Source organism: Austrofundulus limnaeus, unplaced genomic scaffold (assembly GCF_001266775.1).
Source record: "Austrofundulus limnaeus strain Quisiro unplaced genomic scaffold, Austrofundulus_limnaeus-1.0 Scaffold1, whole genome shotgun sequence".
NCBI classification, from domain to species: Eukaryota; Metazoa; Chordata; class Actinopteri; order Cyprinodontiformes; family Rivulidae; genus Austrofundulus; species Austrofundulus limnaeus.
The window spans coordinates 7,774,538-7,791,875 of NW_013952403.1; the positions used below are offsets into that span (position 1 = coordinate 7,774,538).

Sequence of the window (17,338 nt, forward strand, 5' to 3'; positions counted from 1 at the left end):
ATCTATCTATCTATCTATCTATCTATCTATCTATCTATCTATCTATCTATCTATCTATCTATCTATTTTTTTTTTTACTTTTTCACAATTTTACCAACTGAACTCTACTAAGAGGTTTTGTTTTAGATCAGTGTGTGTTGACATTTAGAGGGGCTTGTCTACTCTGTCTGTATAAATAGTCCTTTTTACACATTGAAGTGAAGTTACTTTATAATCTGAGTGTGTCTTTAATTCAATAGAGGACAAGTTCGGCCCTTTTCCGTGTGCTGAAATAAATAGCAAGGTTGTCAGGTAAGTAATCACGAAATATCGTATCGCCACTTAATGACCCTATTTCGAACAAAACTATTGCATGTAATGGTTGAAAGTGCGCTCTGTCGGCTAACAGTGAACGGAAATCTCAAATTTAGGCTTTTTAAAATCATTTTATTGTACAGCACAAACCCTAAAGCTATCGAATAAATGTAATAATTATCGTGTATCTGGCAACACCGTTAAATATGACGTTGCTTTTGCACGTGACGTAACTGCTCCCTCGCAGCTCTCTCGCGCCTGCTCGTTGGTCTGTGTCTAAAATGGGCTCGGGCGGCGGTGGAGCGGCAGCCCGAGCTTTAAATGGTGAGGTCCTCTCCCTCGACGGCGGCAGAGGGCGGAATAAAAAAGGAGCTATCAGTACGGAAGACAGACCCAAGCACCAGAAATAAACAGGAAATTAGAGTGGAGGACGGGGAAGGTGAGGAAATGGATTCGTTTGTGATTATTGTTGTGTGTTAGCTTGTGTCAACATTCATGTAGACTGTGTGGTGTTGCTCTTGTATTGCTTGAGTTTACTGACTGTGACGAACCAGAGGTTTATATATATATWTTAGCTCATTACTTAATATAAAAAATTCCTTATACGATGGGTAACCTGTTAACGATGCAAAACCATAAWTTTATTAGTAGAAAGGACCGAGCCGGAGCGCTTCAGCTTCGTCATATTTCTCTAATAAAATACAGGCGTCACGTCGGTCAGAGCCAGCAGAGCCACAGTGAGTTTAATGTGTTTTAACGGTGCTCTTTCTGCTTTACATGTGTCACTGTGTAAACTTCCTGGTAATTTTACACCACTTTGTTTTTGGTTGAATTTTTTTTTTATACTCGTGTTTACCTTTGGCACAAGCCTGCTGTCCATCCATCTGCYATCACTGCTGAGCTTTAAGTAAACCATTTTTGTTAATACTTTTTGTTTTCATTATTTTAGATCATCTGGTTTCTGCATCTAATTGTTTTAAGTTGTGTAGATAATTAGTCAGTGTCTTCCTCTTCAAAATATTGTTTAGTAAATGTCACTTCGTGTGACAATTTTGTATTTTCATTGTTTGGTGGAAAAGTAATTGTTGCTTTGTGACATAGATGGGCACTTATCTAATTGATGTAGCAATCCCCCACCTCCTTCCTCTTCCACCCTCCTGCTGTTTGACACCAGTATGACCAGAAGCATGTTAAAGTTTCAGTAAAAATCTTGGTGGCACCACCAGTCATGTTTTCTGCAGCTACACAATTGTTGTGTCACGTTGGGTAAATAAAAATGAACTCAATTCCAAACAGATGATGATGACTGATAAAAATTGTGGACAAACTGCATTTTCAGTACTTTATAATAAGCCATTAAAAAGAAACAGTGCTTGACAACTTTTAACTTTATTTTATGGTTACAGAATCCTCTTGTTGTAATGGCCGTCCTTTAGTTCTGTTCATCCACTCATCTCACTTCTCAAAGCGTGATGAAACCATAGGTGCATTTTAGATAAATAAATTCTTGCTTATTTAAGCCATTGTTTTTCTTTTCAATTCAATGTACTAGTGTCCAAAAACACCTCTAGGGTTGTCCAGATGTTATCAACCAACTGGTTAACATCTGTAAGGTGTGTAGTCAAAAGAAAATTCTTCAGCAATCTTACAATAAGGGTGTAAAATCACTGGTTTTATCACAATACGATATTTTATCGATTTGTTTGGGTGACAGTTCGATGTTACAAAGTCTGTCGTGATGCAGTTTAGATTCAGTTCAGTTCACAAGTCTGCAATCAAAATGATTCATTATCTTTTTTTCTTACTGGTGAGAAAAAAGGCAGCTTCTCACCGGAGTGCTGATCGTTAACACACATTTCCAAGACGTACGTTACATGTATTATGAAACTTTAAAGTTTGCATCATCTTACCTTTCAGAATAAGGATTGCAAAGCAAACCGTAGCCCAACCACAATAATTAGCTTTGTGAAATTATCAGAGCTCAAATATCTTGAGGTAAAAGGACCTGTCACACTATAACTTTTTAGACAACTTAAGCCATGAAAATGTTACGTAGAAATTATTCGCGTAGTTTATAAATTCAACACATTTGCATCACACTATGTGTACAAGAGGTTTCTAAAAGATCATTCTATTTTCAGTGCAAACATTTTCATAGAAATATTTTTTGCAAGTTGGCATAAGTTGTGTAAAACTTCATAGTGTGACAGGCCCCCTATGCAAACTTTGGCATTAAACCTAAAAGCACGACAAACCCAATTTAATACACACATGTTGCATGAAATGAAAGGCAAAGTTTAAATCTAGCTTAATGTATTCCGGATATAATCTCCTCCTATAAAGTTGAAGTGTTACAGTAACAAAGATATGATCTGATGTGCCGTGTTTTACACAGAATAACGCTTTAAATCAAACATCTGACCTTGCGAAGAATCTTATTCATCAGACGTAATCTAAGTTAAGTATCTGTTTGTCGTTTCAGAAAATAAAACTACCTCCAACGGCTTGCTGTTGGCTGAGGAACCTGCAGAACCTGTCTGGGCCTGCCGCAAACCACTGGCTTAGCTGTGCTGTGCCATGGCTCTGTTGACCCTGCATAGGCTCCCGTCCATCTCCACCGATACTGTGAGTGCAGTTATCCTCGGACACAAACGTCGTATCTCAAGATACGAGGTTGTTTTTGTCACAAGAGCTGTTTGTGCTGAGATTTTGTGAGGCCTGTGTGAACAACAGAAGAGACACTGAAGGTGTCCAGATACCAGCACCACATTTGCCTGAAGAATAACGAGGCTGCTTTTGTTTTTGCTTGGGATTCCTCTATTAGTCTTGTCCAAGATATTAAAATTTTAGCCACCATTCATCACAGCAAATCACTTTGTGTTGTCTAAATGCTCATAAAGCATACATAAATAGTGTTATCATTAGCCTCTGTTTCTCTTTTGTCTCCTCTTCTTTCATTCTGTATCACTGTCATTAGAAAAATAATATTGTGTTTGAAGATCAGGCTTTACTCATGTTTTTTCTTTTTCATGACTCACTAAACCATAAAAGGCTCAACTGTGGATCCAAGTTTCATTCTTTGCATATTTTGTCACAGAATCTAATCCCCCAACTATCTTAACTTGTGTTTTCTCTCTCTTTTTTTTTTCTTTCTTCTTCAACCCCCTCACCGTTCCTCTCCTGGCTCCTGCCCACTTCTCTAACTTTGTTTTTTTATTTATTTTTTTTCTTGATTCTGTCTGGACTTGTCAGTTGCATAAAAGGTAATGTTACTGTCTCAAGTTTCTTTCCGTGTAAACCCTTACCAGTATCACTGCCTCTTCTCTCTTCTTTCTACCCCACTTTCTCCTTTGTAATAAAATGCTCTTTTATTTGTTTCTTTTGTTTGTGAATTCACTGCTTATTTGTGTGGTTTCACCTACAGCTTCCACTTCATATAAATCACTGCTTTTGTTTTTTCATAACTGAGTTGTGCTCCACGTCACCCAGAGGATTACTGAACATTTTATCCTGCCATATATGTTCACACATTCAACAACAGAAGAACACATTATGAACTGCTTCCAATGACTCTAGGACACTTTGGAAAGCATTAACAACTAGGGCTGCCACGATTAATCGACGACTAATCAATTATTGAAATAATCGATGACTAATTTAATAATCGATTAATCGTTTTCTTTCTTTTTGTTGTTCTTTACTTTGTTTTTCTCTCCAAACTGCTTTGACACCTTCCACTGCCACATCTGCCTTTCTGTCCTTGACACACATGCACAGTAGTGGTAACTGGGGTAGGCCGTGGATGTCACAAGACATTATACAGACAGGCTCTGGTATCATGGCTACCTGTCAACGGAGCTCAAACATGTGGGATCATTTTAAGAAAATGAAAGAGAAACCTGTGCAATATCTGCAGAGCAGAACTTGCCTTCCACAGCAATTATTTTTAGTTAGCATATAGCTAAAATCTAACCATGGTTATATAATAGCAGCTGCATTCTGAGGTGATAAGCTGTATGTTTTATATTCAATTAACGTATGATCTGATTAGTCGTCTAATCGAATAAATAATCTGTGATTAATCGATTATTAAAATAATCGTTTGTGGCAGCCCTATTAGCAACTGTGTTCTTCATTGTCCACTGTTTGTTTTTTACAATTAACACCAATTATAAACTTTGTAAAAATTGTAAAATGGCAACTCTAATTCTAAAAGTCCCTCAAAATGCACAAAAATATTTGCGCTTAAAGTTCAAGCCAACATGTTAGGAGCTGTGTAATTTTCATTTTTTGCTTTTATTCTGAACGATTTCTTGTAAATTATTGTATTTTGAAGGATGAACGGCTCCAAAAGAGAGGAAGACTTCAGAAAAGGTAAACATGTCACCTCTGAACTTTGAGAGCTACCCGTTTGAACTAAACGACAGCGAAAACGACGCTGGGCTGACTGGTCTCTGTCTCCAGGGAGAGCTTCGCTCTCGTCAAAGGGGCGGTTGTGCTGCTGGAAGATGGCGAAATCGGGAACTGCAGCGAGGACACTTCTTCCACCGCGACTTCTCCGGAGAAGAAAGACATCGGCACGTCGAACGCGCGGCACAGACACTTACGTGCCATGTTTGAGCAACTGAGACCAGAAGATACCATCAAGCTGGTGAGAGTTCTGGAGGCTGCACGCATGTTGCAAATCAGATTAGTGAAAAAATGTCACGTGGAATTTTATTTGTGAAGGTTTTCTCAAGCACTAACACATCTCCAGCGTGGTCATAGAAGGAGTATTACTGTGTTCGACTGGTTGTAAATTAGGGCTGCACGATATTAGGAAAACCTGCGATGTGCGATAACAACGCTTAATATTGCCATGAAGACATGACTTGTGATAAATGAACAAATATGTATGTAGTGTTGATATCTTTCTGCTCTGGGTTCAAAGCCAAAAATCAACCCAAAACAAACTAATCTTTTCCATTCCAGCCTGAATTTCTTTTTTAAATTGACCAAATACTGTACATGAAGGGCTCCATTTGACTGGTGAAATATTTCAAGCTTCCATCTGAATGACAAAACGCGTAAATGCAAACTTTTGAGTCAACCATTTATTGCAGTTTTTGCAGTTGTTGCGATATGCATATTGCACAGGTTATTATTACGATGACGATAAATTTTCGAAATATTGTGCCGCCTTATTTTAAATCGTGTTATTTGATGCATTCAAGACGCAGTAGTAGCAAGTTTTGATCTTGTCATTTTACTGATGGAAAGCAAATAATTTAAGATTTAGTTGCAAATGTGCACCTTTTCAGGGCCTCCAGTTACATTGTTTCACTAAAGCTATTTACTGGCCTCGAGAGAAATGTAAACAAATAGACCAGTCGTATCATGATTGCTTGTTGGGCACAGAAAGACAGAAATTAGGTTTTAAACTGAGAAAAGAGCAAAATAAGTCACATTTGAGAGCAGTGTTAAATCATAAGAATGTTCCAATCTCATTTACATTAAGAACATATTGATATTTTTATTATTTTTGGGTCCATTTTGCTGTGTTAAATGTTCTTTTACTTTCCAGCTGCAGAGATCTTCTTTCTGTCAACACTGCGAAGTTTTAGCTCCTGTTTTTATAAAAGCCCCAAAGGCCCATTTTACTCTGGTTGGTCGACTGTAAGGTCAAAAAAATAAATAAATCCCAGAGTAAAAGGAAGCTGCTCTCTGTTGCTTGAGGCTTGCAAAACTATTTATTAAGCAGTTATGTAACTGATAAGATGTGATGTGACTGGGTGATGCTAAGTAAAAGGATAAGGGCTGAGACAACAAACAAGGCTTTCAGGGAGTCCAGGAACAGAACATCTCCCGTCCCTTGGGTGAGAAATTTGAGCTTTCTAACTTTACCAAAACAAGAAGTAACCAATCATTGCTTTGTGCTGTAGTTGTAAAATCAACAGATATTGAACTATTGAGCAACTTTATGGGGACTAAGCATGTAATTTTACTGGTCTAAAGCATCAGAACTGTCATATCTGATAATTATTGTAGCTTGTTTTTGATTGTGACTATTTGATGTTTACTTGTACAGCAGTGGGTGAACTCATCAACAGTCATAGTCTTAATTCAGTCATATTCAGTCCAATGCCGTGTAAAAACATTTGACCAGTATGATTAATTTAATTTACGACAAATATCAAAACTTTGAACCCTCATTTACTTTAAATCTAAAAATCTGTTTTTGTTTATGAAGTATTTCATATAAAACTCCATCAGTTTTAAGACAAAATATGTAATTACAGCTAAATACGTAGTTGTGGAAAATAAAAGTTAGTGACATAGATCTTAGAAAATATTAGTAGTTTGGTTGTTGGTTGGCTTTCCCTTTAAACATAGTGTTCTCTTTCTTTATCTCAATTTTTCTAAGGCTGCCTAAATAAAAACAAAGCAAACAGCAGTCCAGTGAGGGTGCACTGCATGCAGTCCGGCTAACGTATTGGGTACTTTCAGGTCTCGTGTTGCATTAAAAGCATGTTTTATTCTCCGGTCCTCACTAGACTTCTCTCTGCTTCCCACCTTTCTCTGTCYCTCTCTGTGCTCCGGCATGCAGGCKGTGCAGTTGGAGTCAGCCAGCCTGGTCAGAGTCAGGTATCTGATCGTCGTCTCCACGACCAGCAGCAAACAAGAAAGCATTCTGCTGGGCATGGATTTCCCCAGCTCAGACAGGTGTGGGTAACCAAGATGGTGGTGTTCTGTTTCGCAGGCCGTGCAGGATTCCACTCGAGGGGGTGGTGGGGGTGACTATTTTCTGATTTAACTTGGAYACGTTTAAATTCCTGACTTCTCTTGTGTTTCCTTGCAGCAATCAGTGCACCATTGGCCTGGTTCTGCCAATATGGAGCGACACACAAGTGTACCTGGACGGAGACGGGTAAGTGAGATTTAAAGGGCGAATATTACGCAAAATCAAACTTTTGGGTCATTCCCTCATCGAAAACATACCCAGAGGGTTGCTTAGATTCATTCATGCACGTTTGAGAAATCCAGTGGTAACCATTCGGTGGTGCTAAAACACTTGCTCATTCAAAGCGCCCGTGCCCAAAGCTCCTCCCTGGTGCTCAGTCCCCAGCCGAGCTTCGGCCCCACAGAGCACGCCTCCCCCACACAGCCACACCAGACGAGCAAAACGTGTCTTAAAAATGGTGGATGTTCATGATTTCATTTCAAATCATTGCTTAATAATGATCTATGTTTATAGTTTCTTTGCAAAAAGTAGCTCAACATTGATGTATATGTATGATAGGATGACTGGGAGATATATTACTGAGCTGAAACGTCTTGTAAGAGCCTCTGTACCCGCGCCGGTTCTTCAGAATACATACTTTCTGGGTCCAACGTGTGATTGTTCGAGTAAGGTTCAACTGTATCCCGAGTTGCCATTTTCCAAAACCGATTTATTTAATGTCGCTTCTTTTACAACAAAATAAAAGTTGTAAATGGCATGAAGCATTGTTGTGAAGACGTGCTGAAGTGGGAGTGTTGGAAACAAGTCGGAGGTTCTGAAGGAGACAGAGGCCAATTTCAATGCTGTTAGACAGACTATAATGCAAAGTTAAAGTTATTTGTGAAATATACAACMTTTTCATAACAAATAATGGTAACATAGTTACTTGACTGTGTTATGGAAGTGAACTATGTGCCTAGAAATTACATAATCTCCCTCCCGCCTTTAAAAGTTCAGAACGAAATACTGAACTGAAATCGGTGACATGAAACACGGCCAGTCTGTTGTCTGCGATTCTTTCCAGAGACAACGTGTTATTTATAGAGTTGAATCATTTGCTATAAATTACACACGCTCACTAACTTGGACTCTTACATAAATGTGAAGCTCGTGTGTTTTTGTAGGCAGATGAAAACGCAGGAGACTCTTTCAGTGGGTTTAGCTGCTCAGTGTTTGACTCTTAATCCTATGAGGTTGTAATTCAGCTAAACATGATGGCTGTCGCTCCGTTATACCTCACTGGTTTATAATCAATCAGCTCCYCTTTGATTCAAATGGCTGCTGATACACAGAGGAGGGTGATTTGAGCTGACGTGGTGTGAGGACTGTTGCCTGCTGCGTCTGAACTAATCTGCTCTCACATGCTGAGTGTCAAACAGGATGCTTTGATTGGTTGCCATGTCGTACCAGCATGTTCACCCCCCCAGCGGGCTGGATCACACCTCTCACAGTGTTAAATTGTCTTTCTCACTGCCCTCGCATTAGAATTTGGCACTTTGTTCTCTAGAAATGTTGCTAATTTACGCTGGATATTTTCTCTCTACCTCCTGTAGTCGACTGTTTTATTTTTTGTCTAATAATGTTTCTTATCTTTTTCTCTACCCTCAGTGGTTTTAGTGTGACATCAGCAGAGGAAACCAGAATTTTTAAGCCAGTCTCCATGCAGACTATGTGGTGAGTGTTGCTGAAACTAAAGTAGAAAAACTACAATTCTTGAGTTGATTTTTTTTTAACACCTCTGCTGCTAGAATGTGCACCCAGTGTGCAGAAGCTTTCAGCAACATGTCCAGATTTGGTTGCAGCCTCAAGCAATATACTGCATCACTGCTTTTTATTTCCAACATGTCTGTTGATTTTTTTTTTCAGCCAAATTAGATTTCATAAACTAACTCAATGGATTGCATTTCCTGGGAATTTGCAGTGGGAATGCAGTGTGCTGAATGACTTTACTGAGGAAGCTGAACACTGGCTACGAGCTAAAAGTGACAATTGGTGAGCTAAAAGCTCAATGTAGCAAAAGGCTAGCTATAAGTTAGCAGTTACAAAATGGTAACTTATAAAAAATGAATAAGTATGCTGAGGCAGTTTTAAAAAAATAAGTGTTTTTGAAGGAGTTGACAAGATCTCATTATATTTCTATGAGAAGAGGTGTTCTCATATATGAATGGCTAAAATACAAAAAAATATGCAGAAGTTGTTAAACTGCATTAAAAAATGACGGGGAAATAAAACTTTGGTGTGAATGCTGATTCAGTGTTCACACATTAACTGTAATAAAATAAAATACAGTGGAGTGGAGTTTAGCCATCATAACTTTTATAAAGAACACAATAAGCAACTATTTACTAATATTTTTACCACTAGTAATACTACACTCTGAACTACAGACATATTTGATTGTTGTRTTCACACCGAACATTAACAGAAGTCTGCAGTGAGCTTACTTTGTCTAAATGTTTACACAGAGTTGAGATCAGTTCTGTGTGAAAAGAGATGATCTTTTCTCAAAAATTTGAAACATTTACCTGCCTTCAACCACAAAACTCTGTTTTGGTACCGAACCTACAACAAATCGCTCATTAGGTTTCTTTAAAGGGCTTTGTCGTTGTCTGCACCAAGGTTATAATAGTTTTGGATTTTTTGTTATAGTTTAGTTTTATTTCGTTGTGACTTTTTTCTTTTAATTCAGTTAGTTTYAATTAGTTTTTACAGTGGATTTATTAGTTTTTATTAGTTATTATTGCATTTTTAATGGTTAGTTTTAGTTTAGTTTTTATTAGTTCTAGTATTAGTTTTTTATTGTTTGAATAAACATATTTGCCAATGCATCCTCCAGCTTGTGATGTTCCTGTGAGTTAACCAACCAACAGATATTTGGTCACTATTTAAAGCAGTCCATTATAGCAACGCCTTTCTAAAATAACTGTGTAACTTGATATTGCCAACTAAAAACTTGGGAGGTTATTTTAGGACGATGACAATGGTTGTCTCCAACCCGGGGCTACCTGTTTTTCACAGGAGCTACTGAGAGAAGCTAACGTGTCAAGATAGTCATAGTTAGCCATCTTGTGTGAGCTTGATTCATGCAGTTTTTCCCTTGAGAAGTATTCCAACTGTTTTTTATCACGTTTCCACTACAAGACACTTGCTTTGATTTTTCTCACATCATATTCAAAGAAATCCCAAAGTGGACGTTGTTGCTTTCTCCCAACTTTTGTTGTCGTCATTTAGCAGACGATGCTGAGCAGCAGACTGTAAACAAGTGTTGTTACGGCCCACAGCTAATGTGAAACTACTCAATTAATAAAAAACATAAATAAATTGACAAACGCTAAAACTAAGGATATTCTACCTATAATTTCAGTTAGTTTTAGTTAGTTTTGTAAAAAGATTATACAGTTTCAGTTAACTTTTTTTTCATTTTATTACAGTTTTTATTTATTTTAGTTAACTAAAATGTTTTTTCAATTTCAGTTTTCATTATTTAGTTAGTTTTAGTTAACTATAATAACCCTGGTCTGCACAACAAGCCAACAGGAAAAGAAAATGATAGCTAAAGGTACCAGACTCAGTTGGGGGTTCTTCCACTGGGCTGTTGATTCACCAGTGGAGAATACGTCATTTGAGACGTGGAAACTTGCACGTTCACACTCAGACCACCTCGAAATTCACTGAAAGGGACCGGATCCGAAACGTGATCTTCCTTAATGTTTTCCAGCGTATTCGGATCAACGTTAGGATAATAAGTTCTTTCTCTATCCCAATCCCTGTAAGGTCCATCCTCCAGGTGCTGCATGGCTGCTGCGAGCGGGCCGTCAAATCAGCCGTGATCCCAGGCAGCGGGCTGGAGTGGTCCCAGCACTACCTCCGACACATAGAGTCCGATCGCCTTTGCCTGAACGAGTGGGAGGCCATGAACGACCTGGAGTCGGTCCGCAGGGACAGCAACGGACAGAAGTGAGAAACATTTCATTTTACGAGTTATTTACTAAGTTAAAGTAGAAATCCATTTAGCAACTAATGGTTATATTTGCAACAGTGTATTACTATCTAATTAGATCTTAGTACTTCAGTTCAAGCACTTGTTACCACATGCAGCTATAAATATAGAAATATAAATAAATTTGCTGTGCATTCAGCTTGGACTAGAGTTTCTCTTTTCTTGTCCAACAAAGCTCTGCAGACAGAGTTTCTAATGAGAGACTGATCAAAGAGCACCTGAGAGACATCATGAGGACCGAAGACCTGGACAACCTGACCTCGAAAATGGTAAGAGAGGCAGTTGTTCTAACAGAGGGTAAATAATTGATAAATGTGTCCTTTAATTCTTCATTTGCTGCTTTAGGTGCACTCGGCTCTGGAGACCAGGATACAGATTGAACTGAGGCCCTACAAGGAGTACATAGACAATGAGATCCTGGTGACGATGGCTCAGATGGACAAGCCCTCCAAAATATTTGATTACCTTTACCTGGTGAGTGTTTGTTCATCTTAAAAACAGTAAGAATCTCTATTTTACTGTTATAAAGAAGCTTTTCTTTAACCGAGGCCTATAAAGTGACAGAAGTGTGCTTTCACCAGGAAGTTGTCATGTGACTGTAGCTTCCCCTTTCTGAGAGGTTGTGTGTTGACGGTGATAGGGAAACGGTCTTTTCTGCCTCGTCATTTCTGTCACTGACTTTGTTTTGTTTTGTTTTGTTGCAGGGTTCCGAGTGGAACGCAGCTAACTTTGAGGAATTGCAGAAAAACAAGTCAGTTTTTTTTGTTATGTTTTTGTTGCATGCAGCTCTGTTTATTGTTATCCATCTGTGTGTTTCATTGTCTCACGATATGTAATTCAGAACTGTGAGCTGAGTTTTGCTGAGTCACCGCCACGGCTCTGAGTCTGCCCCTTGTCTGTTTCCTAGCATCGGCTACATTCTGAATGTCACAAGGGAGATTGACAACTTCTTCCCAGAATCCTTCACTTACATGAACGTCAGAGTGTACGACGTGGAGGCGACCGACCTGCTGCCCCACTGGTCGGACACGTACAACTTTATCAACACTGCAAGGTAGACCTGATCCACCAAACGCACCGGGAGATAAATCAGCATGCACAGCTTTTAATACATTATGTATCAAAACTGGATTTAGTTTTTCATATGAGTGACACATTTCTTTGGACGGATCAGCTCAATGTTAAGAGTAACATACAAGGAGTAACTAGTATGAGGCAGCCTTTTATAGTACTGGCTAATCCCACCTATTGGGTGTTTTATTCATTGGTGCTCTGAGTCATTTTCAGGAGTTATTCCTAAGGAGTTGGCTTGAAACTGCTTGTTTTTGCCCACTTTGTTCTAGTCTGTCATGCCGTTAGCAGAGGGGYGTCACTGCACTCGTTTTCCTCAAACACCAGGGTAAGGGTGGGAATAAATATGAAGGCTAGGCCGTCCAAAATCACAGCCACTCACTTCTGGTCTCCGCGGTCGACAAAGGACCGTAGGTAGGCCGGGTCCTTCGAAGGAACGTACCCTATGTCTAGAACATGGCTGCCATCTTGAAAGCTGCCATACTGGATCAAGGGCAAGTCTTTCCAAAAATAGCTGCACTCACCCATTACTTGCTGGGGTATTCAGAGTCTGTCGTTTTCCCTTTTCTCTCTGAAACAAAAGAGTGTCCTGTGACTTTTGACTCGCTCTGTATTAGAGTAAGTTTTAAAATGCTGCACAACATTGGGAAACACGCAGCTTTACTATTGTTGTAGAGTATTGTGATGGTGTGTCTTTATAAATTATATACACTTTATGCGTTCCCTTTTAAATCCTCCAGCACCGTATGTAAATTCAAAGCTTTATTAGATCATCAGAAAGATTAGCGTCCTCAACGTTTCAGCCCCAGGCCTTTTCTCATGACCTAATCTGATCTGGAGGCTGGAGGGTGAAACAAAGATTTAATGAAGGTATAATTTATGACACTGGAGTAAATTTCCATGTTTTTAATTTATTTTTTATTGTTTTCCAGGGATGAGCATTTTGTAGAAGTCCTTAGTTTGCTGAACTCACTACTCGTTTTAATCACATCTTTGACTCAAAGCCAGATTTGGATTAGAGTTGTTGCTCTGTCTGCATTTCTTCAAATGCACACTGAGTGACTGAAACAACCTCCATCAGACAGATTATGGTAGCTTCTGCCTTTTTTTTCTACTTTGAAAAAGAAACTGAGAAGAAACCAGATTCATTCTTGAGAGGGAATCKWATTCACTAATCTGACATAAAATTAGTTTAAACTTCGGTTTGTTTATCACAGAAAAAGCGGCCAGGCGGTGTTGGTGCACTGCAAGATGGGCGTGTCCCGGTCTGCGTCCACGGTGATCGCCTACGCCATGAAGCAGCAGCGCTGGCTCCTGGACGTGGCGCTGGCCTACGTCAGAGACCGCCGGTCCATCGTCAAGCCCAAYGAGGGCTTCATGAGGCAGCTGCAGACCTACAGCGGCATCCTGAGCGCCAGGTGGGACCTCGGCTCTGTCCGGATGTGTCGCACAGTTTCTCCTGTTTSTGTTAATTTAAGTCTTTAACTAATGAATAACTGCAGTGACGGTTGACTCTGTGCAGCCAGCAGCGTCACAGTGCACTCTGGAAACGGAAGTCCAGAGACCAGAGACAAAAGTCGGAGCACAAGGAAGAGGGGGCGGACATGGAGGTGGACCTGCCGCTGAAGGGCGACGAGGGAGTCGACGAGGACGAGGACGATGATGATGATGTAGAGAGTCCAGATGAAAAAGATTCAGGCAGTCCAGATGAGAAAAACAACTCTGATGAAGACCATGATGTAATTATTTAACCAATAAAACGGTTGAAATTTCTCTGATTTTTGTTCTGCTGAGAAGATGACGTCTSAATCGTCTCAATCACACCCAGGTGTTTGACGAGACGCTCCCCATGTCTGACTCCRTCCAGACCCCGAGTTCAACAGGATCAGCTGTCAGCCCCCTCATCACCATCAATGAGCCAGACAAGGTAAGCAGTCTGCCTTACACACACACACACACTGGTTTTTCTATCCTCATGGGGACTTTGCATCGACTTCCATTCATTCATCAAACATTTCTATAGCCTAACACTGACCCGTTACCCTAAACTCAATTCACGCMTTAGTCCATAAAYCCACCCAAAAATGGCATCCGTACCCATGGGGACAGGCATTGGTCCCCACAAGGCTGTGTGTCTGGAAAAATGATCCCCATAATGTAACAAATATGYGCTGACACACACTTATCCAAAACCTTTAATTAATGACTCGTCTYTTTAATCTGAAGCTTTCCTCGAGTCTGAATCGCAGCGGCAGGATGAACCTCTTCTCCCTCATGCAGTCTATTAGTGAGCTGGACGACGATGACAAGGGGCTCGACCAGGTAAATAACACCTTTGTTTTAAAATCTTTTTTTCTTTATTATTCTAAATTTGCACAGAGGCTGATTCAAAAGAGGGAAGTTTAGAGAAGTAGCTTTTCACTTTAAACTGGCAGCCAGTCAGCATTTTTTTTAGAAATGTTTACAATTCAGAAACAAACCAGATTGAAAAAATATATATATTATTTTTATACGAGTTCATTAGCTAAATTARGATGGCTCAGGGTCTGCTTCTGCTCCTCGAGCCTTATTTTGTCCTTATGTGGTTTTGGAAGTTCAGTATTGCAGATGTGGTTCAGCAGTTTTCAGTTACTCTTGCTCAGCACAAAGTAAATTTAAAAAGTGCATTTTTTTTTATTCTCATAGTTTCATCATTTGACAACTGTATTAAACAGGGTTCCCACGGGTCCTTGAAATCCTTGTAAGTTTGTGAATTTGAAAAAATGATTTCAAGGCCCTGGAAAGTTTGTGAAAACAGCCAAAAGTTACACTTGACCTTGAAAGTCCTTGAATGTTTTTTGAGGATTGAAGTTCTCTATTCACACGACTGATTTTCATCATCTGTAAAAAAATAATTTAGAAAATTTAATTTAAAAAAAATTGTTGCGGTGGATAACTCAAGAATACGGTAAACTGACATCATTGTTTCTGACAACAACCTCTATGTTGTTCATTTTTTCATTGAATTTATATGATATTAAACCTGTTAATTGGTAACATTCTACTATAGCAGTAGGTAATTGCTGTTGCGCGTGGTTCTTTGAGGAAATTGGTACTGGAAAGAGCTYGATATTGTGACATTATATAAATTTATTATTGATCAAATTAATCTTATCAGAGCTCCTTTGGTTCTTTTTGGAGCCAAATTTCTGTTGGAAATTTGCAACTTCAAAACAGAAGTTGAGCTGTTGGGGCTTATTTTAGTTCCGTTACTCTCGTGTCATTGGTTTTAACATTTTGAAAGACTTTGTTGCTTCCCATCCTCCTCTCTTCTTTTCCTTCAGTTTGTTTATTTTTTTCAGTATGTAAAAATACAAATGTATAGCTAACTTTGCTGATAAATTCTTCTTCCCAAAGATGCCTGGCAGTCCAAGACGCTCTCCAGGACAGCGTAGGCGTAGCCACGTACGACGGGGTCTTACCCACCAAAAAGCATGCGTGGACATTTCACCAGAACCACGCTGCCTGCCAGATGACGGCACCAGCGAGCACTAAAGTGGACAAAGATGGACGAGCAGGGGAGGAACAAAGGAAGACCAGGAAAGTTTAAAAACAACAACAAAAACAAGTCCTGAAGGTGAAGAAAGCAGGACGCACKCCAAAGCTTTTTATACACTCATATTGAAGTTGTAATTTACGCCTCGCTGGTCTCTCGTCTGGTTTTAACTAATGATTCGTTTCTCCGAGGATATTGCTCCAGTATTGCTGTACCAGTGAAAGACGGGACATCTTCCAGCTAATATGGCTGTTTAAGTTTTTGWATTTCCCGTCAAGTATTTTTAAGATTCTGCCACACAAGTCTCATCGGAGCTCTCCGTTTCCCGTCACGCCTTCTACAGCTCTCCCTCCCAACACTCCTGAGATCTATGCAAAAAAAAAAAAACCTGCTGTCTTTCCTTGAACACGAGGCTTTAAAGCTGCCACTTGATTCATTTCCCTAAAGTTCTTTTTTTTTTTGTCGTCAGATTTGACTGCATCTAAGCTGTGCATTATGGACCACGTCAGGCCAGTTTTATRGCGCTCATCTTAATTGCCAAACTGTTTTTCTATGTGCCAGTGAATATATTTAAMTGAAAATCTTTATCATTGTCCATATTGGGGAACATTTTTTATTTAACACCAGGACTGCATGAGTGCCTTCAACATGAGAATAAAATACAACTGGTGTTTTTTTATGTTTTTTTTTAACTCTAAGGTGTGGGCCACGTATTGTATTTCTTGTGCTSCTTCATACAGCCCAAAAATCTCTGCATAAATACAGTATATAGGTATCAAAATATAAATGCTGGTGAACTGGGTGCATGTTTTGGTGTATATCTACCAGCCCATGATAGTGAACTGTTCAGGGTTTTTTGTTTTGTTTTTTTCCACATGTATATATGGATTTTAAATAGGTTGAATTATTCATACGTGATGCTGATGTGGAAMGTTATTTCATGCTGGTATTCCTTTTTGTSAATCMAAACCTAGCTAAAGCTTCATTTAACGTGCATGCCCAGCATTAAAATCATTTACACGCACTTTATAATCCCTCAGCTCTCGCTGTTCACACTTCCTGAGACAACTGTGCACTGTACTGTGATTGATAGGATCAATGTTTGTGAGYCTGTGCTGGCAAAAATGAGCGACAGCGAGGAGTTTTTCTGTATTTTTTTTTTCTCCATTTCGAAAGCTTCAAAATAATACGCAGTTTGCCAATTTCTCACCTGGCTACTGTTGTTTACCAGCATTCCAGCTTTCAGATCTATTTTTATTGGTCTGGAGTGATGTCATCAGGAATTCCAGTCCTATATTTAAAAAAGGGGAATCCCCAAAAGACATTAAACAAATTTACTGATACTACATAAGAGAAGTCAATTTCAAAGGAAATTAAAAGCATTACAAAACAAAAGGTACATTTCTAAAAGCATATTTGCCAGAAAACTGATGTAAAGGCAGTATATAAAGAATTTGCTACTTTAGTCACCAAAATTGTTAGATGACTTCTTTAAACGACTTTCTGCAAAAATATTTTCACTGCTGACTGCACTCATTTTCCCAGCACAGTCCACTTTCAAAATAAAAAAATTTGATCAACATCCATATCTATTGTTGTGGTTAGCTGTTGTCCACACTTCACTCTTGTTTACAAAACATTAAGTGAAAATAAATGATCATATTCCCGACAATTAGTT

General features: G+C 39.1%; 1 protein-coding gene across 1 annotated transcript; it reads left to right on the forward strand.

Moving 5' to 3' along the window:
* The first annotated feature begins 554 nt into the window (after window positions 1-554).
* On the forward strand, window positions 555-17,242 carry si:ch211-203d1.3 (protein phosphatase Slingshot homolog 3). The gene is made up of 17 exons (XM_014007939.1): window positions 555-733; window positions 2,777-2,919; window positions 4,631-4,668; window positions 4,759-4,945; window positions 6,881-6,996; window positions 7,133-7,201; window positions 8,663-8,728; window positions 10,829-11,011; window positions 11,230-11,323; window positions 11,400-11,528; window positions 11,759-11,805; window positions 11,962-12,108; window positions 13,343-13,543; window positions 13,648-13,864; window positions 13,954-14,052; window positions 14,352-14,447; window positions 15,522-17,242. The coding sequence occupies exons 2-17, from the start codon at window positions 2,872-2,874 to the stop codon at window positions 15,657-15,659; spliced, it is 1,875 nt and encodes a 624-aa protein (XP_013863393.1). The 5' UTR covers window positions 555-733; window positions 2,777-2,871; the 3' UTR covers window positions 15,660-17,242.
* Window positions 17,243-17,338: the final 96 nt, after the last annotated feature.